This window comes from Mixophyes fleayi, chromosome 1 (assembly GCF_038048845.1).
Source record: "Mixophyes fleayi isolate aMixFle1 chromosome 1, aMixFle1.hap1, whole genome shotgun sequence".
NCBI lineage: Eukaryota > Metazoa > Chordata > Amphibia > Anura > Limnodynastidae > Mixophyes > Mixophyes fleayi.
In genome coordinates, this window is record NC_134402.1 from 347,979,727 (window position 1) to 348,005,405 (window position 25,679).

The 25,679-nt window shown below is 40.1% G+C and overlaps 1 protein-coding gene across 3 annotated transcripts in view; it reads left to right on the forward strand.

Annotated features, from left to right (window-relative positions):
- The window catches only part of STX2 (syntaxin 2), a 67,126-nt gene that overhangs the window by 18,145 nt on the left and 23,302 nt on the right, over nt 1-25,679 (forward strand). For all 3 annotated transcript variants that reach the window (XM_075176479.1, XM_075176488.1, XM_075176471.1), the window contains exons 2-6: nt 228-305; nt 5,255-5,354; nt 22,153-22,227; nt 24,050-24,123; nt 25,073-25,181. In XM_075176479.1, coding sequence (XP_075032580.1) covers nt 228-305; nt 5,255-5,354; nt 22,153-22,227; nt 24,050-24,123; nt 25,073-25,181 — 436 coding nt within the window. The remainder of the gene's footprint in view (nt 1-227; nt 306-5,254; nt 5,355-22,152; nt 22,228-24,049; nt 24,124-25,072; nt 25,182-25,679) is intronic.

Below are 25,679 nucleotides of genomic sequence, written 5' to 3' on the forward strand. Positions count from 1 at the left end.
GATATGGTTGAATAATTCTGTAAAAAATATTTTTAATCTATTCCTCTGCTGTGTAAATCAGTAGTTTTTTTTTTTTGCGTTTTGTTTCTTGCCATTACTGTCGATGTCCAATGAATAGATCATTTGTTATGAATAACCACATCTATTGTTGGTTGTGTGATTGTTGAAGTACTGTGAGAGAGAGATCCATATATTAATTCTTTAACTTTAACTTTATTTTTGAACAGGCTAAAGGAATTGAAGATGATGGGGACACAGTGGTTGATATTCAGAAGGAACAATTTATGGATAATTTTTTCCATCAGGTAGAAAGTAGTTTATTTTTAATATTTTTAATGTGTAATGGAGATGATTTAAATATTTCCTTTATTGTCTAAGCACGCTTATCTAGTATCCCAGAAGTTCAGTGCTAAAGCAGAAAATACTACTTGCTTCTCTAGACAAGCATTTATTACATATAGAATTGTATGAAACTTATTAACATTGAGAAACCTTTTAGGCAACAATGAAGTGTCAGCACAGCATCCAAGGAAACGCAGATGTAGTGATCTGTTGATTACAGAAGCATTGCTATATATTAAACTGGGACAAGAGTTGTCTAGAATACTCGCAGCACTTAATGTTTCTAGAGGTGTTGATAGATGCAAAGAAAGACAAAGCCTCTTGTGACAGGATGGACTGCCTATGCCACCCTGTCTGTTGTTGCTGGGAATCGACTGGGCTTACTTTGCCACTGTTCCCTTTCGTTATTCCAAATGCACCCTCTTGCCGCAGTAGGAGGGGCTTACAAATGCTGCCACCACTAGACTCCTATACCGGCATCCAGAACTGTGTTTCTTCTGGATAACTGACGGTGCTAGCATATCTCGTTGGTGGTGTGCCTGGGCTTTTACTCCTGACCTCTTACTATGAGTCAGGGAAGCTGTGGATGGATCCCCCCAGCCTATCATACAGACCAGAGCTGCAGGGTAGCAGACAGAGCGGTGGTATTGGAAAAGCTGGGTCCAAACCTCAGGACAGCTGGGAGCGGATTAGATTTTGGGTCTAATCTGTATGTCACAGGAATACAGCAATATTGAAGATGTTTTCAATCAGGTCTTTGAAGCAAGATGTTTATTTGCTCTCACACTGGTTAAAGGTACAAGTGCTCACTCAAGTCAGATGAAATCAGAAGAACAAGTTTTCAATACAAGCCAGGGCCTTTTATACAGTTTAGACACAGGCTTTTTTTAGAATCCATTATGTAATGTGTTTACATAAACATGGATTTACATGCATTGCAAAGCCAACAATTTTTACACTTGTCTATGAAATTCTAGAGACGCTGTGATGTCATGCATCACCTGCTGTTCACAATGTTCAGAAAGGTTTGAACACTCTGACAAAAGGCCACACAGTAATTACCGGTTTTCCCTTTTATCAGAATCCCTCCCCATAGGCCTAATTGGAGGTTTCCACTAGCAACCTTACAAACCCCAAACAATGACACTTCCATACCAAATACATCCCAATACACAATAGATTTTGTAAACAAAAGGCTCATTGTATCAGATATATACATCAGAAATAAGGCATTTGCTTTAGAAAGGTTAAAATAGGAAAAACGAATTTCTACCCTGGTCTCAGAAATAACGATTTCCTATCTCAAAATATACACATCAAAAATAGGTGCATGTGTAATTTTATAAATAAGCGCCCTGCACTATTTCCTTTAAATAAATTTTATACCAAAAGTTATTTATCAGTGATCCAGTCACGCCTCTAATATCAGAAGACAGAACCCTGAAACTGCAACAGTTGACTTTCCAAGTTTAGCAACAACAATCATCGATACAAATTTGTTTCAGACTATAAGGGGTATTCAATTGTTTCTTTTAACGCGCTAAAACAAAAAAAAAACGAGCGCTCTAAAAAAACTACATATTATACGGTAATTTTGCGCGCGTAAACAGTTAATACGGTACTTACTCGCTGCCAGCGGGCTGAATTTCAGCTCGCTGCTCAGGGAGCTGCGAGATGAAATTTAGCGAGTAATTACCGTATTAACGGTAATATTTTTAGAGCGCTCGTTTTTTTTTGTTTTAGCGCGTTAAAAGAAACAATTGAATACCCCCCTTAGAGATGTTTTTGTCAACCTTAAGTGTCCTCCCATGGGCAAGATTGCACATGAGAAACCCCCAGCTAGAAGTACTTGACCAATCCCAAATACCTGGAGCAATTAATAAGAATAACATTCAGAACCAAGAAATCTCTCGATTTGGTGGTTAAGACCAACACTAAAAAAAAATCCAAAACAGAGAAATCAACTATCCGAGCCTGAATTGACAGTGATGACCACAGATTCAAGCTCCAGAGGATGCTGTACTTTTCTACAAGCAGTAGTAGTACAAAAGGCATAATCATAAAAAGAAAAGAGGTTGCATGCAAATCTCTCTGGCGTTAAAAATAAAATAAAAAAAATAAGTATACTTTGCCTTGTAGGCTGTGGATCACCCTATATGTGATATTTAAGGGGGATGGGGCATCAACACCCTTTATGCCTGTTTGAAACAGGCCACACAGCAAGGATAAAGAGGTGTATATGGGATAGTAAGTCATCAGGGACCTTGGTGGCTCTGTATAACGTTGCATCTGCTGTACGTTTACATACCACTGTTTATGCACCATTCTTGGCAGTAATGAGCAAGAATCAGTAGCGGAAAGCCTAGGCTGCTGCACAAATTCAAGCATTACATAAAGTGTACTTGTCATCTACAAACATACTGACATTGTTATGAGACACTGTCCAAGGCTAGCTACAAATTAAAACCATAAACTTTGATTGCAACGAACCTTAAAGCATGTCACATACAGGCTGTATCTCAGTTGTTGGTAGACACATTTGCAAGGTATTATTACTGGTGAAGAGATCTTCCAATTGGCAACAATTGTTTCTGTCCACATGGGTCCTTTTATCAAGGCATATAGCTATAATATCATCAAGCACTAAAGTATAAGCCCAAATTCATTTTTTGAAATTTCTGACACTATGGGGCATATTCAATTAGGGTTCCGGTCTTCGGTAACGCGCGTTACCGCGGAAAGTGCGCGTTATTGCCGGTATTACGGTACCGCAATAACGCAGATTTTCGTTCGCAACCCTATGTGCTGCGAACGAAAATCCACGTTATTGCGGTAACGTGGATTAAGTTTTGCGGCTGTTCCGGCGCGATCCCGCGGACCGGAAAGCTAATTGAATATGCCCCTATGATTGTTTTGCAATTATTGAAACAACCGCTTCTAAGTTATCTAGCCTGCAGAAAAATATTTTTCATGAAGTATGGTGACCGTTAGACATTACATCTAAAAATTATGTTTATTTGAAAACCCGAAAGAATGGTTTTCTTACTTCCTATGGTTTTACAGCTCCTAAATTTCAACTGCCCATTGCCGCTTTAAAACAGTCATTTTCAGTGTGTCCATTAGAAGTGACGTAATTTTTGGATGGAGAGATTTGTCAGTCACCTTTTACATGTGCCGCTCATTAAGCCTGGCAAAAATAGTGCCAGTCTTAAATGGTAAGTATACATTTGTTAGGTTGTCGCTGTTGGTGTTTGCTATTTTAACGTTTCTGTTAGCTGTGTCTGCTTTTTAAAGAGCCAAGAAAACCAACCACATCCCCTCACCCAACCAGCTGTGGGCTATATTCAAACTGAAACAAAAAAAATCAAAACTGGTTGGTTTCTTATTAATCAATAGTTGTTCTCTTGAGGCAGCTCGGTGGCACATTGGTTAGCATTGTTCCCTCACAGCACTGCCGTCTTGGGTTCGATTCCAACCCTGGGCTCTATCTGTGTGGAGTTTGTTCTACCAGTGTTTTGTGTGGGATTCATCCCGCAATCCCAACACATACTTAATTGAATGCTGACAAAATTTACCTTTATGCATGTCCGTCCATTATTGTAAGCTCCTCTAGGGCAGGGAGTGATGAGAATGATAGTCTCTATATAGCACTGCATAATATGTCAGCTCTATATATAAAAAAAAACAAACTGTTAAGAATATGTATTGTCCTTAGTCTTTTAAGAAGACCATTAGTACACACTGGCATATCATTCAAATTGAGCAAGTTGACCCATGAAATAAAGCAGAAGTGCCTCTTGTGGTGAAACTTGGGAGGAATAAAACTATAGGGAGTATGGTAACTAGAAGAATGTATCAATCATCCCAGAAAAAACCCCAATAATAGCTGCTTGCACTAATCACCAGCTACCTTTGCACCAGAGGTTAAGTACCTGAAAAAGATACACCTGTTACCAGGTGTATGTGGAGATGTTGCATTCTTTTACTAGAGGGTGACACTTGTATGGCCGACCTTACTGTATTTTAGTAGCACCTGCAAGCCTCGATTCTCCTCTGCAGGATGTGCAGTAAAATAATGCTAAATTTTACACAACAGAGTTGGATGGAAATCCAATTCCAAATATGGCCCATTCTTTGTTTTATTGTTTTCGCTAATTTTAAATAGGTGGAATGTGAAGGTAATATAACATTGCTGGCATACACCCTCCAGTTTCTGCTTAAATACTAAATGTTTCATTATCTGTATGCTTTGACAAAGGACGATGTAGTCTAAAACAGGTTCTTGCAATCGGGAGCTATCTTTCCTTTGTAGTATTTGCAGGTAATCTGCCATAAATAGCTCCTGCGTGGAACATGTGTTTACATTTCGGTTTTAATTTGTGCCTTGGCCTGAACAATATCTCCCAACTCTGGCTCTGAGATTTCTTTGCGGATTGTGGGAAAAAAGAGCTCCAGTAACCCAGTAGTGGGATTATTTGAGACATTAAAGCTTGCTTATCAGCTCTGGGAGACACCATTCACTTTAATGTGTGGAACTTGGCTTTTTTTTTATTTCTTCTACATACATCGGGATACTCTATATTGTGGGTTAATCAGTATTCATGAAATACAGCTCATTTGTTTACTAATATCTAGTACTTGACATCTCAAAGATGTTATGTATTAGTGTTTTCGCAAATACTGGTTCAGCTCATAAAATGGCGGCCTCCACCATTTGCAGATCACAAGTACTCTTATTTAAAAAACAAAAAGCTTCTTCTCTTACAGCTGAATAGCAGCTGAAAATGTAATCTAAATGAGTTTTTTGTATGTATGTGAATGAGAGAGAAATTGACTTTCATTGGTTTTTTTTGGTTTTTTTATTTCAAGGTTCTTTTTTACCCTTTTTTTTTTTTGTTTTTTTTCCCCCCAGGTAGAAGAAATTAGGAATTGCATTGCTAAAATCTCAGAAAATGTAGAGGAGGTGAAGAAGAAGCACAGCACCATCTTATCTGCACCAAACCCAGAAGAAAGTGAGCTCTCAAATCTTTAATAATTTTATATGTTTTTTGTGCAGGCATTTTAACAATTTCAGAAATGCAGGGGAAGGTAACTATGCCTTCAGCACTTTCGTTCTCAGATGTTCATAGTGCTGAAATATATATATTTTGTGTGTGTGTGTACCATATTACTGTTAGATATGTTAAAGCAGTGATGGTAGCAGGCGGCCCCCAGAGCCTTCACCTGGTGCCCACTGCTTCTCCTTCATTTTCTTGATATATTTGATTGTAATAGCTTGCAACCTTGGCTTAAAATGCCTGCTGATATGTTATTACAAATAGGTGAGTCTTTGATTAAATGTATTGTTTTAGCTTGTTACTGAGATTATGGGTAATGTGTGCCTTTTTGAGAGCCCATGCGTCCCCTGAAGTGTTTCAGGTTGTCTATCGCTGTGTTATAAGGAAGGCATTGTTTTTGTTCTATAAATAGTAGAATGTATTAACCAAAGTAAGAAAGTTCTCACTTATATAAGATCATATGAGTGCATACTTAGATCATTGTAAAATGGCAAGTTGCACCTCCTATATTTTTGTCACTGGAGAAGGAGGAAAAATAATAAAATATATGTGCAATTTCTGAAAAATCTAATTTGTATAGGTAGCACAGGTTAAAAGCTATGAAATAGGTAAGCCCCATGAATTACTGCTATAAACTTGGATTAGGTGTTCCCATATCTGGTTTGAAGCCCTACAGGCTTCTCCCAACGATTCAGCAAATTCGCAGCGACTGATTGATTTGTCCTTCGAAGCCACAGTCCAGTAGGAACAGTGATCGCCAGCCATTAACTTCTCTGACTACCTCTCATTTTCCTGGCCACTGATCCCAATTCTTCCCCTAGTTCCCAGAATGGAGCGTTCTGGGTACAGCGGAGAGCTAGCTTTGGGTATAAAATTATTCGACACCCTTATCTTTAGGAGATTTCTACCTGATTTCTTTTCTGGGTTTTCTGCTGAGAGTGGCTCTGCATAGTCTAGAGGCAAGGATACAGTGAAAAACCATATTTTGGGCAACAATAACCGATTATCTTAAAGTTGGGAGACAATAGTGGGAGAAATAGTGAGGATTTAATACTTTTTCTCTTTCATCCATCTGGGGGACACTGTTAACCATGGGGTAGGGTAGGGTAGGGAGTAGTCTGGCACCCAAATAGTTAATCTTTTGCTGCTGACAGATATATACCCCCGCTCCTTCCCCACACAACTCAGTTTGCAGTAGGTCCCCTAGGAGTATGGGCTGAAGTTTGGAAAGCTGCACAGTGAACTGAGTTCACTGGGTTTAGGCTTTTTTGTTTTTAGCTGTTGACATAGTGCACGAGTGGCTCTGTGAGACAGAGCGCACTCGTGAGCAGAGAAGGACTGTACAGCGGGGGAGCCGCGGCATCCGCTGACAGGTTGGAAACAGTGAGACTTCTCGCAGTGTGAGATGCGCTCTCACACTGCTAGCAGAGTGAGGCGCTGCCACAGGCAGTAAGCGCCGGTGCTCTTGCCATCCCTGGGGCCATGGAATATACCAAGTCCCCTCCTCAAGGAAAGAGGAGGGGTAACTTGAGCTAATGGTCACGCTATTCAGCGCTTTGCAGAGGGGAAAAGAGGAGCGGATAGCAGCGATTCCACTCACAGGAAGTGTGTGGAAATTGCTGTCAGTCTGCACAGGAGAAACAGAGAGAGCCAGGGAGGGTGAAGTTAGAAAACCTCCCCCGCTGAGTGAGCAGGTGGAAGATTAGCCAAATTACAAAGGAAGGAAGGACACAGCAGCCATTTGAAGGAGGCACAGCTGCTGGCAAACATCTCCCTGCTAAGTATCATTTATTTTCTCTATATTGCATGGATAGAGAAGTATAATTGTTATGGGCATATATATATCAAGTAGAGCCTGTATAAAACAACAAAAATTTGGCTCTCCTGTGTTTCAGAAATGCTGTAATGTGTTAAGACCTAATTAGTTAGTATTTCTGATAACTATTGAGTGTTTGTGCTTGTCTGGTTGTTTGTGGCTTTGTTTTTTCTCCCAATAATGGCTGATAAAAGTGAACAGATCATATGTTTGGCATGTGTTACTTTAAAGTGTAAATTAACTAGTGAACGTCTGGATCAGGGACTTTGTGCTGGTTGTGCTGTGACACCTGTAATATTGCAGCCTAAAGACAGCCCTATTCAGGAGACAGAGCTTCCAGGGTGGATGGCAACCTTTTCACAGGGGGTTAATACCCTTGTGAACCTGTTATCTAAACCAGCAGAGATCCCAGTGGTGGCTATGAGACTTCCATCTACCTCTGAGATACAACCCCCAGTGAAGTTAGGAGTGGAAATGAGTAGTTCATTACCTCCAGAGATTGTACAATTTCCTTTCCCAGGCACTGCAAGAGTCACCCCACAGTGGGGAGGCGGGATGGTCGGTAGTGGCTGGAGGTCTGGACCGACTAAACCAATTGCTGGAAAATCCTAGACATATTCGTAGTTATAAAAGACATAGATCAGCTAATACGCTGTTGTCTCTGTCTGATTCAGAGGGATCCTCGGTGGAGGAAGGTGAATTGTTAGAGGATTCTGATCTTTCATTAATAGAATCAGAAGGAAGCTCCAGGCACCAGGGTATGGATGATCTGGTAAAAGCAGTACGTCAGACCTTGGGGTTTATTGAAATAGAGACTAGGTCCTTGGACCGGTCTCTCTTTAAGAAGGCTTCTAAACAGGTGGTCAGGTTCCCTCCCTCAGCAGAGCTGAGAGCGATTGCAGAGGCCTCTTGGAAGCATCCGGACAAGAGGTTCACTGTGCCTAGAAAATTTGGTTCATTATATCCTTTGCAAGAGGAGGACATGACCAGATGGGAACAGGTGGCGAGAGTAGATGCGCCTGTGGCGAGACTGGTTCGCCAGACCAAGCTACCCGTACCAGGAACGGCAGCCCTACAGGATTCGACCGATCGTAAGTTGGAAACTTTTTTGAAATCGGTCTTTACAGCTGCTGGTACAAACTTTAGACCGGCATTATCTTCGGCCTGGGTAGCAAGGGCTATGGAAGCCTGGGCTGGGCAGTTAGAGTCCGCATTACAGGATTCGGAACTGCTCCCCCTGGCATGCACCTTAAGGAGGCGGCAGGATATATATATATATATATATATATATATATATATATATATATATATATATATATATATATATATATATATATATATATATATATATATATATATATATATGAGGCGGCCCAGAATTCAGCCTCCCATATCATCTTCTATTTTTGCTACAGCAGTAGCAGCAAGAAGAACATTATGGTTAAGAGCCTGGGATGTGGATTTGGAGTCAAAAAGATCATTAGAATCCATTCCGTATTCTAGTGGGATGCTATTTGGTCCAGAGTTGGACTCCTGGATCTCACAGGCCTCGGGGGGTAGGAGTACGTCCTTGCCTGTGAATGCTCCTAGACCCAGAGTTCCAAGGTTTAGTTCTTTTAGACAGCCTTTTCGCGGTGGCGCGTCTGGCAGAGGCCAGACAGTCAGGTCAAGGGCTGCTGGAGGTAGGAGACAGTCGCTTAGAGGAAGGTCATCCTTTTCCTCCACGGCAGCAAGGTCCTCTTCCGCCAAGCTGCCGGATAGACCGACAGCATGAATATCACCCTCCTCTGATAACGGAGGGGGGAGTGGGAGGACGGCTGCTGGGGTTTGCCCAGCAGTGGACAGAGTCCTCAGCGGACAGGTGGGTTCAGGGGATCATGAGAAGGGGTTACATGACAGAGTTGGAGGAGCCTGCTCCACACAGGATTTTTGTAACCAGTTTACCCCGCTGTCCTCAAAAAAGACAGGCAATGCTCTCCTATCGATTTTTGCTTCTTTTAAAGAAGGTTATTGTACAGGTTAAAAAGAAGGGAGGGGTTTTACTCCAACCTATTCTTGGTACAGAAAATGGATGGTTCATTCAGACCAGTGCTGAACCTCAAGCAGCTAAATCTGCATCTAAGAGTAGATTCTTTCAGGACGGACTCCCTAAGATCTGTCATAGATGGCCTGGAGGCAGGCCAGCTCATGGCATCAATAGACATCAGGGATGCCTATCTTCATGTGCCGATCTGGGAGGGGCATCAGCCGCTTCTCAGATTCACGGTAGGCTCAGCTTACTATCAGTTCAGAGCTCTTCCGTTCGGGCTTGATGGCAGCACGCCTTCACTCCAAAGGGGTGCAGGTTGTACCTTATTTGGACGATCTTCTAATCAAGGCGTCAATGGTTCAGTTGTTGGAACAACATCTTCGCCTTACGGTGAGGGTGCTGGAACAGCACAGTTGGCTCCTGAATGTAACAAAGTCACAAATGATCCCTTGTCAGAGAAGGACATTTTTGGGACTAATAATGGACACTGCAGACAGCAGAGTTTTTCTTCCAGAGGACAAGATAAGGTCCTTGATGGAGTGGACAGACAGGGTTCTATCACATAGGAGACTGTCAGTACTCATGTGTATGAAGCTGCTAGGGAAGATGGTGGCATCTTTCGAGACGCTGCCATACGGAAGGATCCACTCCAGATGTCTTCAATGGGACATTCTGAGTAAGTGGTCGGGGTCCTTCCTTTGTTGGATCGCCAGTGGATGAGGTTATCTCTAGACTAGATAATCCCTCAGCTGGTGGTTGTTAAAGGACAACCTAATAAAGGGCAGATACTTTGCCCTGTGGGCCTGGATCTTAGTATCCACAGACGCCAGTCTGAGTGGTTGGGGGACAGAGGTCCTTCACCTAAGGATGCAGGGTCTGTGGTCAGATAGACAGTCGGTTCTTCCCATAAATGTGCTGGAACTTATGGCCATCCTGAAAGCACTGCAGAGGGCTCAGGGTGTGTTACAGGGAAGGCCGGTTCGCATCCAGTCCGACATTGCCACGGCAGTGTCATACATAAACAGACGAGGGGGCACCAGGAGTGCAAGAGCGATGAGGGTCACGTTTCAGATTTTTGCCTGGGCAGAAAGAAACGTGCCTGCGCTGTCAGCGGTGTTTATCCCAGGGAAACAGAACGTACAAGCAGACTATCTAAGTCGGCACGATATTCTACCAGGGGAGTGGGCTCTGCATCCGGAAGTATTCCAGTTGCTGGTGGACAAATGGGGACTTCCGGATCAAAACCTGATGGCGTCAAGAGTCAACAGGAAAGTCCCAGAGTTTTGCGCAAGAACAAGGTACCCACTGGCTGTGGCAGTGGACGTCCTAACAATGCCTTGGGACTTCAGGTTAGGATACCTGTGTGGTCCCCCCCCCCCCCCCCCCCCATATCAATGATTCCTAGGGTCCTCCGAAGGGTCAGGCAGGGAGATCGACCAGTCATTCTGGTAGCTCCAGCCTGGCCACGAATGGTATGGTTCCCAGAGATTCTTCTGGTAGCAGTAGGTCAAGGGGTTCGGTTGCCACTTAGAAGAGATCTGCTGACCCAGGGACCGTTCTTACATCAGGGTCTAGACCGGCTGAATTTAATGGCATGGCTTTTGACTCCAGTCTGTGGAGAGCCAGAGGGTTCTCTGTGAGTGTAGTAGACACTCTCCTAAGAGCTAGGAAGCCAGTTTCGGCTAGGATTTATCACCGCATCTGGCATGTGTATATAAGGTGGTGTAAAAAGAAATCTTACAATTCAAAATCCTTTTGTCTGGCTAGATTTCTAGCTTTTTTGCAGGGTGGCTTGGATGCGGGTCTCCGGTTAGGAACCTTAAAGGTTTAGGTGTCGGCATTGTCAGTGTATTTTCACAGACTGCTGGCGGAGATTCCGGGTGTTTAAACTTTCTTGCAGGGAGTGCTTCACATCCAGCCACGCTACGTGCATCCTACGGATCCTTGGGATCTTAATTTGGTCCTGGACATGTTGCAGGAGCCTCTATTTGAACCACTTCGCTCAGCGGAATTGCGGTTCTTGACTTGGAAGGCAGTTTTCCTGCTGGCTATTGCCTCAGCTAGGAGGGTCTCTGAGCTGGGGGCCTTATCTTATAAAGAACCTTATTTGGTCTTTCATGAGGATTCGGCAGTTTTAAGGACTATTCCATCCTTCCTCCCTAAGGTGGTGTCGGGTTTCCATATTAATCAGGAAATAGTAGTTCCGGTATTCAGAGAGGATCCTCAGGTTACTGGAACAAAAGGAAGTAAATGTTTAGAAGTCGTTAGGGCGTTGCGGATATGTGTTAAGAGAACTGCAAACATACGTAAGACGGATTCTCTATTTGCGTTGTTTGATTTCGCTAGACGAGGATGGCCTGCGTCTAAGCAGTCAATTGCTAGGTGGCTTACCCTAACAATTAGGGAGGCTTATTATGTCCTTACTAAGCATCCTGTGCTGAAGCGTATTGTTGCCCATTCTACCTGTTCGGTTGGGGCTTCTTGGGCAGCGCGAAACGGGGCCTCATCGGACCAGCTAGGCAGAGCAGCTACCTGGTCCTCGGCCCATACTTTCACAAAATTCTATAAATTTAATGTTTTTGCGTCTGAGGAGGCCTCATATGGCCGTAGTGCTCTACGTGCGGGGCGATCAGAGCGGTCCCACCCATCAGAGGGACTGCTTTAGTAAGTCCCCATGGTTAACAGTGTCCCCCAGATGGATGAAAGAGAAAAGAGGATTTATACTTACGATAAATCTGTTTTTCTGATTCCATTTGGGGGACACTGCGTTCCCTCACGCTTGTCTTTTTTGTATATCTTGGTTGATTGGCCTGTCCTCCTAGGGCTTTGTTAATCAAACTGAGTTCTGTGGGGAATGGGCGGGGGTATATGTCTGTCAGCAGCAAAAGATTAACTATTTGGGTGCCAGACTCCTCCCTACCCTACTCTACCCCATGGTTAACAGTGTCCTCCAGATGGAATCAGAGAAACCGATTTATTGTAAGTATAAATCCTCTTTTTTGGGAAACATATTGTGATTCCAGGTGGACTTAACCTTTTTTACATGTGCTTTGTCTCCACCTCGTAGACACAGCTGACTGCTCTAACTTGGTGCATGCGATTCATTTGGTCTGATCATGAAATAACCAATTTCACCCATTTATTAATTTGAACAATATATTAACTCTATTTCCAATATGTACCTCAGCTGAATCCTGCATTTTTTTTTATAGTATTGATGTGGGCTGTCATACTGAATGCTTGGTTAAACTAAATATGAATGCAACATACTTAATTTTCAATACACTTACATCGCTGGGTGACCAATTTATCATGACTGTCCAGACTCCATTAGGATTATGGGTATTACCTAAAGGACATATCAAAAGAGCTTTCTGCTTAGTTTTACAATTACATATGTTTAGTTTTCAGGATCTGTTGATATTTGTGGTAAGTCTGATTGGGTGGGGGATAAGGTATTTTTCTTATACACAGCACACTTCCTGTCGGACAAGGAGGACAGGTTCTTTCTCTGAAATGGTTTAGAACTGAGAACAGTAACTTCTTTTCTGCTGCATAACAAACATAAATACACATATCAAATATATCAAGTTACTGGAACTTCTCCATGTAAATTTGTGAATGCCGTTAGAAGTTCTTCAACGTATGAAAAATTTAATTTTAAATTTTGTATCTTTAATATGTTCACTTAACAGGTCATTGGGTGGCCATCTTGCATTACATTTTCCTCCAATGGCATTGTTTTAGACTTTAAGACCACTGTGATTTAGGGCTTTTAGCATAATCTTGAGGTGATATGCTTTTGTATTTTCATTGTATATGAATGCATGAATCGTTGTAATTCAGTTATGCTTTCACACTATGATATAGATGTGAATTTTTTTTATGTCACTATAGCTCGTCTAAGAATATCTTGGGTGTGGCAACTGTGAGATCACCCCTGTTGCATTCTGGAGACATTATGAAGCAGGCTTCATTTACAGTTTCTTTTATTATCTACTTGTTCCCTTGAGTCATTGTTTCCACCTACTTATTAAAGGGAGCCATTATTTTACAGAATTTCCATACAGGGTTTTGTTTTGGTTTTTTAATATTGCATTGATCATCTCTAGGCAAATGCAACACTGCAGAAATAAAGACTTATTTTGTATTTCATGAATAGTATTTGAAATTTGTTAGACTTAAACAGAATTAGGTTTTTATGGACATTTTTAGTAAAAGTGAAATTTGTTCAGTAAGGTAGGAAGAATAAGTTAATATAACCCCATCTAGAAATATTCACTTTAAATTCATAGTTATCAAATGATTTTTCTGTCTCCTCAATGGCTGCAGAGAAGAGTTTTTAATTATCTCTTCTCGCAGAGTTGGGATAGAAAACACCTCTGGTATATTAAGACCTCCCCTCACCCTACTGTCGTGTTTTTTTCTTTGCTGTCCTTGTATGCTAAGTTCAGGTTTTTTATTTAATTTAGAGGGTTACATGCAGATATGCTATCTATAATGGCGAGAGGTGCTTTTCCTGAAGCCTCCGGTATCTTACAACAGTACTAGCTCAGGAAGAGGCAGGAGAAATGCTTCCTCTGGATGAATTAACTTCCACCCAGGTACTGCAATGATGCAAGCCTGCTGGAGTCTACACTTTTTCCTACTGTTGGAGAAAGTCCAAGTGTGTCCGTGCAGGGTGTGCCCAAGTGTCTTGGTGCACATTGGCTGTACATGCCGGGACGTAACCAGTCCGAGGTTTTTGCATTCTCCTGATGGAGAGACAATCATTTTACATTACAACATTGAGGAAAATAAGTCCCTATTGATTTTCTTTTTGTGCTTTTTAGGGTTTTGTTTTATAATTCTTTTCTTGTGTAGATTCTCTCATACTGTAGAGCTTCCAATGGAAAAATTCACTCCTGAGCTCAAGCTCAACCTATCGGGAAATAAGAACATAACCACGGTTGGCGTAACCTGTGACAAAAACAACTTTTCTGGCTAAGCATGTGCAAGATCCTGTTCCTGAGAAGCCTGGACATAGAGGAAAGTGGCTCAAAAGATGGACAACAATCTGGGTCTGATAGCTCAGCAGCACAATAGGTGTAAATTCAAGAAGAGGGTGATTTCAGTTTAGATCTGGTAACCTGTTTTATTCAGTCCATCCATTAGGCAATGAAAATTACAGAAGTAGTTGAAAAACATGAAAAATAGATGCTGAAAAGTTGTACTTTTTCTGGGAGCAAGGTAAAATAACTAAACTTTCCTGTTTCACAGGACAGTTAATGACATTTATATTGCTAAATCTCATCTGGTGAATTCAGCTTCTGGAACATGCCTCCAAAGGTTAATGCATCTACTGCTAAAAACATAATTTTCCTGGAGGATGGTAGCTCTTTTATTTTTCTCATTCATTAAAACTGGTAGAAGTGATTGTAACAATGTCTAGGGTTTACAAATTTTGTGTAGTGACCTTGAAATAAACCTCTTGGATGATGTCAAAAGACCATATGTAGATGCACAAGGAAAGGCAGAGGGCAGTCAAGTTCATCAGTGACGTTTCAATGGCCTCTATCGGATTGTATGCCAGAGCCATGGTATTGACTGCTATTATGTAGAGCTTTGTGGCTTTGTTTATGGATGGCAGATAGTGTTTTAAAAAAGAGATGAGTGTCTCAACCCCTTGAATGAAAGTACATTTTTTGAAAAACTGGATTCTTCTGGAGATGAATTCATTAAACTATTTGGTATGAAATATGCAAATATCTACAGGATTCTATGATCCAGGTGTGATAACCCCTCAATCCAGTCTCTGTTTGCCTCTGGATATGATGTACTTCAATGTACAATAATAACCATTAAAGGCAAAGTCCGTGATCTGTGTTTTTCAGATGTTCAGAGAATAACACAAGGAATCCGTAAGGTATTCCAAATGGACACTGTTATCTTGTTTTTAGTACATATTTCTGTTCATTGCGCTATATCCCTTAATTTAATAACCAGGTTAATTTTGGCATGTGCATTGTTTCATGTCCCATCATCGCCTTCCTATGCCCCCCCTCCCCCCCGTCTTGCTTGCTGTCCGAAACTATGCTTGGTAAATGTATATAACTTCTGTTTTAAACAAAAAAAAAAAAAAACTGGACTCAGAATTATTTGTAGGAAAGTTGGTATGGTTTGAAGAGGTCAGGTCCAGGTGCAGGGATTACACAGGATGGTTCTTTAAGGATGAAAGTAGGTCCTATAGAGATTTCAAGGAGGCAAAAAAAAAAATCCAGGACTTGAATTAGCCATGACAGACTATTCCACACGGGGACCTCAAGGGAGAGTTTTGTTTTGGGTGCAGAGACACAAGGAATCCCATGATTTATCCAGATATTCCTTCCGATGATACCTAACTGGTTTATTCCTATGGAGACAAAGTGGTTGGAGGCAGGATCAAAAGATTTTTGGAGGAATGGACTTTAATGACAAAAGAAGCATGGGTCTTGAGAACTGATATGACAGGGTATGGTATGCATTAGAATTCATGACTTGTACACAAGGCAACATAATTCACACACTGTCAAGGGTACCACTAGAAACACAGGGGAGTTTATCATACACTTTTGAGTTTCGGACACCTCAACAAATATATAAAGACCAGGAAGATCAAGATAGTATCCTTGCAGTCTGTTCTAAATGTAGTAAAGGTATTTTCTCGCAGCAGTTGATCTCAAGAATGTGTACCTTAGTATGCCTATCAGAATGTCACATCATAAGTTTCTGATCTTCAACCAACATTTCCAATTTTGGACTTCTTTAGGTTATCAACAGCACCAAGAACATTCACATAGGTGGTAATTGCAAAGTTAAGACAAGGGGGGAATACTGTTAATGCCTTACCTCATCAATATTTTGATAGACAAGGCACAGAAAAGAAATATCTCAAGCGACAGCACTTGTCATACAAGTTCTGCAGCAATGTGGTTGGATTATCAAAGATAAAAAGTTATTTACAACCCTGTCAGCGACCTGAAATATTTAGGTGTTTGTCTGGGCACATTACAAGGGAAAGAAATTAATTTGAGAGGTTCTAAGATTGTGAGCAAGCCCCTTGGTGACGGCGAAGTAGTGTATAAAAATTCTATTGCTCGTGAGTGCAAGGTACACAAGACTTCATACAAGGCACCTGCAAATCTGCTACCTCACGCTTTGGAACAGCGATGTTGCTTCCCTTAATAATTAAATTGATGTAAGACCAGGTCTGCGGTGGTGGCCAAAGGAATTTACACTCTGTTGGAAAGTCTTTTCTGGATCACAAATTGATTAATATTGCTCCAGATGCCAACAAGAACAGGATGGGTTGCACACTCAATGGGCAGAATACCTCCTGAAAGATCTATTGTCGGCACTAGTAGAGTAGACTGTCAGAATGGATTTTCTGTCACCATATGCTGCACAATCTCAGGTAAGTGCTTCCTGCAATCACCATGATTTTGAGAGTCCTAAGATAGATGGAAATAATGGCGGCTGGTAATTGCGATCTTGCCATTTTTGTCCATGGTTTGCAGAAAGAAGTATTCCAGTTGGCAGTAACACAGCAGTGTGGTGTCTGTGTATCTGAATTTAAAAGCCAAACTGTCAACATCTAAGATGTACTATGCCACGTGGAAGATTTTCAGTAACTGGTGTAGTTTAAGCAAAACAACTGCGAGTGTTTCCTCCACCAGTCGCATGCTGGTGTTTCTGTGTGAAGGATTAGATAAGGACCTTGCTGTAAACACACTGAAAAACTAGATTTCTGCCTTGGTGCATTTATTCTACAAGAAATTGACAGCAAATTAATAAGATTTATTGAGGCAACATAAAGAATAAGACCGACTTCTGGCATCATGGGATCTGTACCTGGTATTGGAGGTCTTTACAGAGACTGCATATGACCCTTTACAGGAAATCTCTCTCCTTGCCTTTTAAAGGTGATATTTTTTGTGGCGGTTGCATCCATTTCAGAATAAGCTGATAACAAATCCTACTTTGCCCAATATGTCCTCAAAGTTTCATGTGCATCAGGAAATTGTTCTGTACTCCATGTCCAAAACCCAAGTGTGCAAAGGAGGGAAAATGTCACTGTCTGGACTAGGGTAACTATTAGGGTAATATGATTTGTGTTTCAGAATTAAGGGCATATGGAAACAAAACAATGGTTTATTTTGTTTCATAGCAAGAAAAGGCAGACTTCCACTAAGGTCACTATTGCCAAATAAAAAAAACTTTTATCTAAAATCGGGAAGAAGTAAATTCCAAGTTCTGTTAAGGTACATTCATCATGAGCTCTGGCAGCATCATGGGAGGAAAATGCTTCTGTCTCAACTGAAAAATTGTCAAGTTACCAAAATGCTGAGCTGTACATAATTTATCCAAACACTGCTGTATGTATGTCAAAACCTCAGCAGGATGGACCCACCCACTGAAGTAACAGTTTTGAGGATTACCCCTTATTATCTGCTGCCATGGAGGAGGAAGAAGACAAACTTTTACTGTTAATTGTGTTTTCTTGATCTCCTCCATGGCATCCCTATTATATTCTATAATCTATGTATATTTAATTTGTTGTGCTTTGATTTTTACAGCCTGGGGAAAGCACCTGAAGGAAGGGGAGTGGCATTATTTACTTTAGAGAGGGGTTTTCTTTTCTGTCTTGACTGCTAGAAGGGATTATTAACCCCTTAATATCTGCTGCCATTAGAGGATATCAAATTAACATAATATTAATAATTTGTTAGACTGTAACCCGTAGTCAAAGAATTTTAAAAAGCAAAATAATAATAAAAAAATAATAATTTACAGTTAAGGATGCACCAAATACAGAATTCATTTCTGTATTCAGGACACAGATTGCTTCCACTGGCTAGAACTAAATATGTGATTTTGTGGGTTTTGTGCTTGCTTTTAAGAGGTGTGACGCAAGCACCCTTTTGCTGATGCACACATGGACAGCTTCTTGCTGAAAACGGTGATTTTATTGTTCCATCACAATAAGACTGGATATGTTTTTACATCTGAATGACGCCAGGAAACCTATCACTAACTAAACATAAAACCGCCTGTCTAGACACCGGCCACCACTGGCATTGGTCACAAAGTATAGTGCACAATATGGCCCTGATTCATTAAGGAAAGTAAAACAACAAAATTAGTAACTTTTCACCTTGGCAAAACCATGATGTATTGTTAGAGTGAGGTAAATTTAAAATGTGGGGACAGATTTATAATTTGGGTAGGGTATGTCCTAGATCAACTTCAAATGTCACTGTGAAAATAAAGCGATCAAGTATTTGTGTGCTACATGAAAAATCGACCAGTATTTTCCTTTTGTGCAAAATCTAATTTGCACCCCCTTGAATTGCAACATGGTTTTGCCAAGGTGCACAGTTACTCATATATTTTTTTTTTTTTTTTTTTGCTTTACTTTCCTTAATGAATCGGGCCCTACAGATTTATATAGTTGACTCTTTACACAACCTTAACTGGACGGGCAGGTGACACTCCCACCTTGCCTTTAAAAAGGAATTCCCTGCTGATGCTCTGTAACCACTCTTCACTACAGACACACCTGTCAGCCTGCTGTAGTTGTGGGAAAAACACTTTCAAAGCATGTAAGTTAAATTTATTCTTTGTCACACATGTCTTACACCTGTGTACCTTAACCTAGGTGCACTGCTATACCTGTGTGCAGGTAAAGGCTGATGACCGGGGTACTAAGTGTCAGCTAAATAGCCGATTCCTATCTTAGAGGCCTGTGGCAAATCATTTCCAAAAATTTCGGGTTTTGGTTTTTGCAACTAGATTTGTTGTCATTTATAATTCTGGGTACTAGACTGAGGGCCTGCTTTTATTATTATTATTATTATTATTATTATTATTATTATTATTATTATTATTATTTTATTATTTTATTTCCCCTTAAAATTTTAAAATTCATAATGTGTGTGTGTATATATATATATATGTGTGTGTGTGTGTAAAATAAATATTTTGCTATGATGATTGTTTAATGTTTCTTTAACCACCTCAACTCAGTATGCACTGCATTCAAACCTGAATGCTGTTTATATAGTGTGGCAGCACCAGACTAATCCAGTTATGTCACTTGGGATTTCCTCATATTGCCAGGCCTCCTATCATTCCTGGGATAGCTGAATTACTTATTCTGTGGCTGCTAGAAATGCCACATTGAATTACTCTTAAATCTATGCTGATATGGGTCTAATAGTAACTTCAGCAAGCCAGTATATGTTTTCCTGTCACTTCTAATGTTTTGCATTCTCCTACAGTGTATTCTGTATAGAACATAAACAAGAGGCTTAAGAAACCTAAAATATCTTAAGCCTCCATGTGCCAATATGGCCCCATTTACAGATGGACATAGACTTAGCAGGGTACATTGTAGAGAGTGTGATATATCTTTGATAATTTGGTTGTTTTGCAGTTTTTGTTTTTTTTCGTTTTTTTTTTATACTTTTTTGTCTATGTGAAACACAGTAATGAAATACTTAAACCGAAATGTACGCTCTGGATTTAAGTTTTTCTTCCCTATCTCTCTCTACCATTTTCTGATGAAAAAGTTTTACACCCCACATCTTTCAAAATTATGTATTGTGGTCACAAACATCCCACAATTGAGTGTAATAAAGAATGTTAGGAAGAGTCATGTACATGCAAAGTTTTAGAATACATTTTATTCCCAGATAGTTTATTTTAACCTATTATTGTTCTGCCGTCCCTTGGCTCCTTTTGTTAAATGTGCTCATACAATGTATTGAGGGACAAAGGTAGGTTAAGATGGTGAGATGAGTTTAGAGACTTCATCCTTTCTTATGGGGGAACATAAACAAAGTGTGGATTAATAAGTGTGGAGTTTGGCATGAACAGGTTTCCATCAATTGGAGTGGATCGTGTCTTTGGAATAGATGAGTTATAGTGACATATGAGGAGGGAGGTGGTTCATGTTGCCAGAGGAGCAAGTTGAATTTGCCAAAAAGGTTTAAGGGATTAGTAGACTGGGTGGACATTAGAAACGACAATGTTGTAAGATGAAATGATGAATTTATTGTAAAGGAAAACTGCATCAGAGTGACATTCCCTCCAGTCGGGCTCAGCAGCATGGCAGCACTTCATGTAGCAGGTTTGTTTTTTTTTTTGTTTTTTTTTTTCTTTGTTCCACAATTGAGGTTTGTTGTGGCTGAAAGCTGCCCTGTCTAGGGGTGAAGTGAGCATGTTGTAGTAGAAATAGGCAGGCAAAGCAGGGTAGTTATGGAAGAAAGGAATGTGTTCAGTGAAGATTGAATTGGGTCAAGAACATTTAGATGTTGAAGTATACATCAGGATTTGGGGCAGTGGGGTAAGGCGAGGCTGAAGAAAATAAGGATGCAGTCGGAGAGCAGGAAGAGCAAATAAAGATGGAGCATGAAGTGGGAGAAGGTGACGTCAAAGGAGTGTCCACACTGGGTGTTGGATGACGTGCACTGGGGAAAAACCAAAGGAGAATTTAAGGAAAAAAAACAACTTAATTGTCTGTCTCCACAATACTTATCAATGGGAATGCTGAAGCCACCTATATGACTATATAGGTGAAATGATAGGCGAAAGAGAGGAAGGGGTATGTATGACCTGCAGATTGTCCAAACAAATGCATATTTTGCCTTGTCTCTGGGCCTGGGAGAGTAGCTGTGTCACCCGTTGGAGAAAGCTACAGGGTATATTGTGTCTGAGGAACAACACCAAGTTTCTTTAATGCAGGGAGGTTGAGGGATTTTGAAATTATTAGGACATAGATCATTAAAGCAAGTTTGGAACACAAGATCTGTTTTTAAAAGCGCACATTAAAAGGGGAGGAAAGTTAGTCAGAGAAATGTGGATGCGATTGCACGGATTGGAAGTTTGAGGTAAATTGGAAGTCAAGAGGAGTGTGAATTGCATTGGTCCCAGACTTGGAAGAGAGGTCTCCAGCAGCCATGAGAAGGAACAGGGTGAGAAAGCATGTTAGTGTGATGTTTGTTTGTTTCTGCTTCTGTCTGTCTGTGAGTGAGATTGTGCAAAGAGCAGAAGGGATCATGACAGGTAAAAATAGGATCATGGAGAGAGGGTATTTTGGAGAGCATTGTGGTGCCAGTAAGTAGGAGAAAAAGAAAGTAATGACTCTTCTCAACTTCTCTGTCAACTTTATTTTCCACTATTTTTTGCTACTCATAAACAGAGTAAACATGTTTTATTATTCGTTACTCTGAATTTTAAACGCACTTCCATATGCTCTTTCAGTTGTGGATTGACATACTGATTTAGAGGATGTCGCCTATTTGGGTAAATACCAGACACCGGTTCCAAAAATGATCCTGCTAGTAACCTGCCTTTTATAATCGATCAATGCTATATGGATCCTCGGAGCAACATATTTTCCATAGTTTAATTTAGTATGTTGTGGTTTTGGGTTTTTTTCTCTTTTTTTTTTTTTTTTTTTTCATGTTTCAGGCAATAACTTCTGCCCAACACAAGGGTATTTTGGCAGTCTTATCCTGTTCAGTGTCTTATTAAGCAGGGAAACTTTAGCACTGTGTGTAGACAAAATGGTCAGTGTTTTGTTATGATTCTCCCTATAGGGAGTTTTCATCACGTTTAACTTTTTTTTTTTTTTTTTTTTTTTTTTTTTTTTACCTTTCTAATGCACTATAATGGTTCCTGTAATGTTTTTGTATTTAAATGCTAAACATATATGGGTGTCACACCAGTATTGAGACATATGGGTCAAGAGTGCTCCTAATTTATTTATTACTGCCAAACAGTAAAGTTTATGGATGGCCTTTAATCCAGATTGGGAAATAGGATGTTAAACCTGTGTAAAATGTAATAAATGGTATTAATATTTGTTTGTCTTCTGTTATATCCAGGAACCAAGGATGAACTTGAGAGCCTTAACAAAGAAATCAAGAATCTGGGCAATAAAGTTCGGACAAAATTAAAGTGTAAGAATAATACTCTTTGCTATATTGTGGGTAAAGAGACTCCTTCTGTCACCTAGTTAGTATGAGAGCTACACTGTGCATTCAGGACATTTCAAAATAAGTAGAAAGCTGTAAGTGAAATGATCCAAAAACGCTGAATAATTTGGGGGTCACAGTGACGGATCCAAAGGGGATAACCCCTCACCCTTTCTGCCAGGCATTTCTTGCACAGAGATACTCCCATTGCCAGTCAGACAATGCACAGATAAACCGTAATTGTCAACCATATGTTGCCCAGTGAAAATTATATTACACTATGATCCCACCCAAATGATTGAATATGTTGCTAGATTCTCCCACCACCTCCGCTGCTGGCATACCTTTCAAAACATTGAATAATACAGGAGCCCTGAAGCAGGGACAGCAATTGCAGCCATCACCCTATGTGTCAGTGGCCAGTGTTCAGAATTCAGAGAGGGAATATTTTTCTTTCGACTGACCTCCAAAAACTGTTTTTTTATGAATATTGTGACCGGATGGGCTGACTTCGCCACGATATCTCAAAATAATAAAGGGATGTTCTTTCTGTACGGTTTATCTGGGTTTCTCTTTCACCGTCGGTAACAGACTGTTACTGACCACTCCTGCTGGTGTCACCTTGCCACCAGACACTCGCCAGCAGTGAATGCCAACTGCGCAATAGTTGTAGGAGAATTCAGCTGCCACCACTTGGCGCCTTCAACGGCGTCTAGAACCGCTTACTTCTGGATAGCTTGTATAGCTGCTGCAGTGCCTCTTTGCTCTGGGCTGACTGGTACCTTCTGGCTACTTAATGTGGATCAGGACTGCTGGGTAGCGGGCATAGCGTTGACAAAGACACACTGGGTTGAGCACAGACAGCCGAGGAATGGAGTGGCACAGTGTACAGCTGGTAATAGTCTCAGGAAGAATCTTCAGCCATTGATGATTTATTGTTCAAGAGTCCTGACAATGACTTTTACACACTAGTTTTAGGTACTAGAGATTCTTCAGAAGTCAGATGTAATGATACATTACATATTAAAGCAATGCGCTTTTTATACAGTTTTGCAGCCCTAACCTGGTAGGAGGTAACCCAGCCCCTGTCTTACCTGGCACTGTAACGTCTGAGCTCTTACAATGAATGTTTACTATCAGAATATGATATTCTCTTATCTTGCCTTTTTAAAGCAGTTTAACTTACAAAATTCACATTAATCTGTGATATCCTGAGTTTACATTGATAGGAAGACTAACAGCACGTCTAATTCCCCCCTGCTGTGTGCAAAGGTCTAATTAACATGAGATTACCTGCCTTCAGACCGTTCAGAAAACACATTTCCTCCACACATATGCTTATTGCCTCATAAATCGGTACATTTATAATACAGAAATATTACACAGTATCAAAAATCAGTACATTTGCAATGATCTAAATTGGCACCTGCGCCGCTAATTGAAATAAATTCCTAGAATAAATTATTTTTATGTGATCCAGCTACATTCATAAATAAAACTATTTGAAAACCTTTTTAAATCTGAGCTTATAATGTCCTTCGTTGTAGCAATTTGTGTTAATTTTTGATTTTGTTACACTTTATTATTTGATACTTGATTATATGCACTTGTGGCTCTCTACCAAGTGATACATTTCAGAGTGATGAAAAAAGTTGGTAATTTGTACCTTTCCAACCCTAGAGCTTGGGTAAATTCATCATTTGTATTTTCTATCTCTTTTATGTGCACAGCAGTGGGGCAATGTACCTGTGATTATGCATAGTTTTTACTTGTGTTTACAGTAACTGCTCATGTATTTTTGTTGTAGCTATTGAGCAAACAGTTGACCAGGATGAGAATGCCAACAGATCCTCTGTGAACTTAAGAATAAGAAAAACTCAGGTAACACTTGCATAATGCGAATACACATATTTAGTCTTTCCCTTTTTTTTTTACCTTAATCTAAACTTGATTGAGATGTGCATTTTGCTTATTTTATTTTTAAAATGGAAAACCTGGATTATTTGTGTATTAACACTTATCTGGCATTTCCTGTATCAGTCTGAACAAATGAAATGCATTACTTCCGAAGTGGTGCTTGAAAATATCTGTGGTTTAGTGATTCAATGAAACACATTTCAGAGACCAGTTTCCTTAAGCTTTGATAGAGGAACATGGCATTGCAATTTTATAAGATTGGTTAGTACTTAAAGATATCAGCTGTTAAAATGTATACTAATCCTGATGAATGACACTATAGACATACTAATACCAATTTGTGTTTTAGATTCTGTAATATCGCTATATAATATCTGAAATAATAAACATAAGGTTCTTGGTACACATTTTGGTCAAACCTTAAGTTTGCACAGAATGGTGATAAAATCACCATGGTGCTTTGCTTTCAGTTGTAACATCAAGCAGTTTACTGGTATGTAATACCAGTGACATCCCCTCCTATACCCACTGTTCGTTTTTGTTTTAGAATTTCTTTTCTTTCTGGCAATTCCTGTGAGGCAGTGATTTCAAAGAACCCACTAGGACATGAGGTCCTCACAAGGTGTCAAACCAATCGCTTTTTGCTCATTTGTGTTCCAAAAAATGCTTTTGTGCTTGGATTATCTCTGATGTAAGTTTATGGTTCATAATTGAATAATGAAATATTAGAAAGGTGTTCTGCTTAAAAGGTTCCACTTCTACCTGGAGATAAAAAAAATGTGTCCGTTGCATATTAAAAAATACAAATCGGAGAACTGTTAAAATCCTGTTTTTATGATAAAGTGTTGACAAAGTATACCGCTTTTGATTATCATACTGAAGTTAACTTTTTTTTTTTTTTTTAATTTTCCAGCATACAGTGTTGTCCAGAAAATTTGGTGAAGTTATGATTGAATACAACGAAACACAGATTCAATTCCGAGAGCGCAGTAAAGGACGGATACAACGTCAGCTAGAAATAAGTATGCCAGCTAATCTTCTCTCAAAATGCTCTTAGAATGCTTGAATATTTAAAACATAAAGTAATAAAAGAATGATAACGGACACTTCTAAAGGTCTAATATACATTATGTATTCTGGATATAGTCGAAATGGCGACAGTGAAAATGTTGCCATTCAGAATGCTGGAACCATACTGTTGACAATCAGAATGTCTATGGTCAGAGTGTCAACATAATCGACAAAGCCACCGGCAATATACAGTAAAATGGAACCCAATGTTAAAAAACATGTGACGCTATAGCAGGGAAACCCTCACTGTAGTGTCCTTCTGCCATAATGACAAACCTGCCCCAGGCTGGTTAGGATGGGGCTGGATTCCCTAGGGAGATAGTGTCTGCAATTTTTTTCTGTTTGTTTTTTTTAAAATATGCAGAGGTATTCATTAATTCACTAAAATCACTAAGGCTCTAACCACACCACTGGGTGGAGGGTGTGGGGTAATAAAAATGTATTGGACA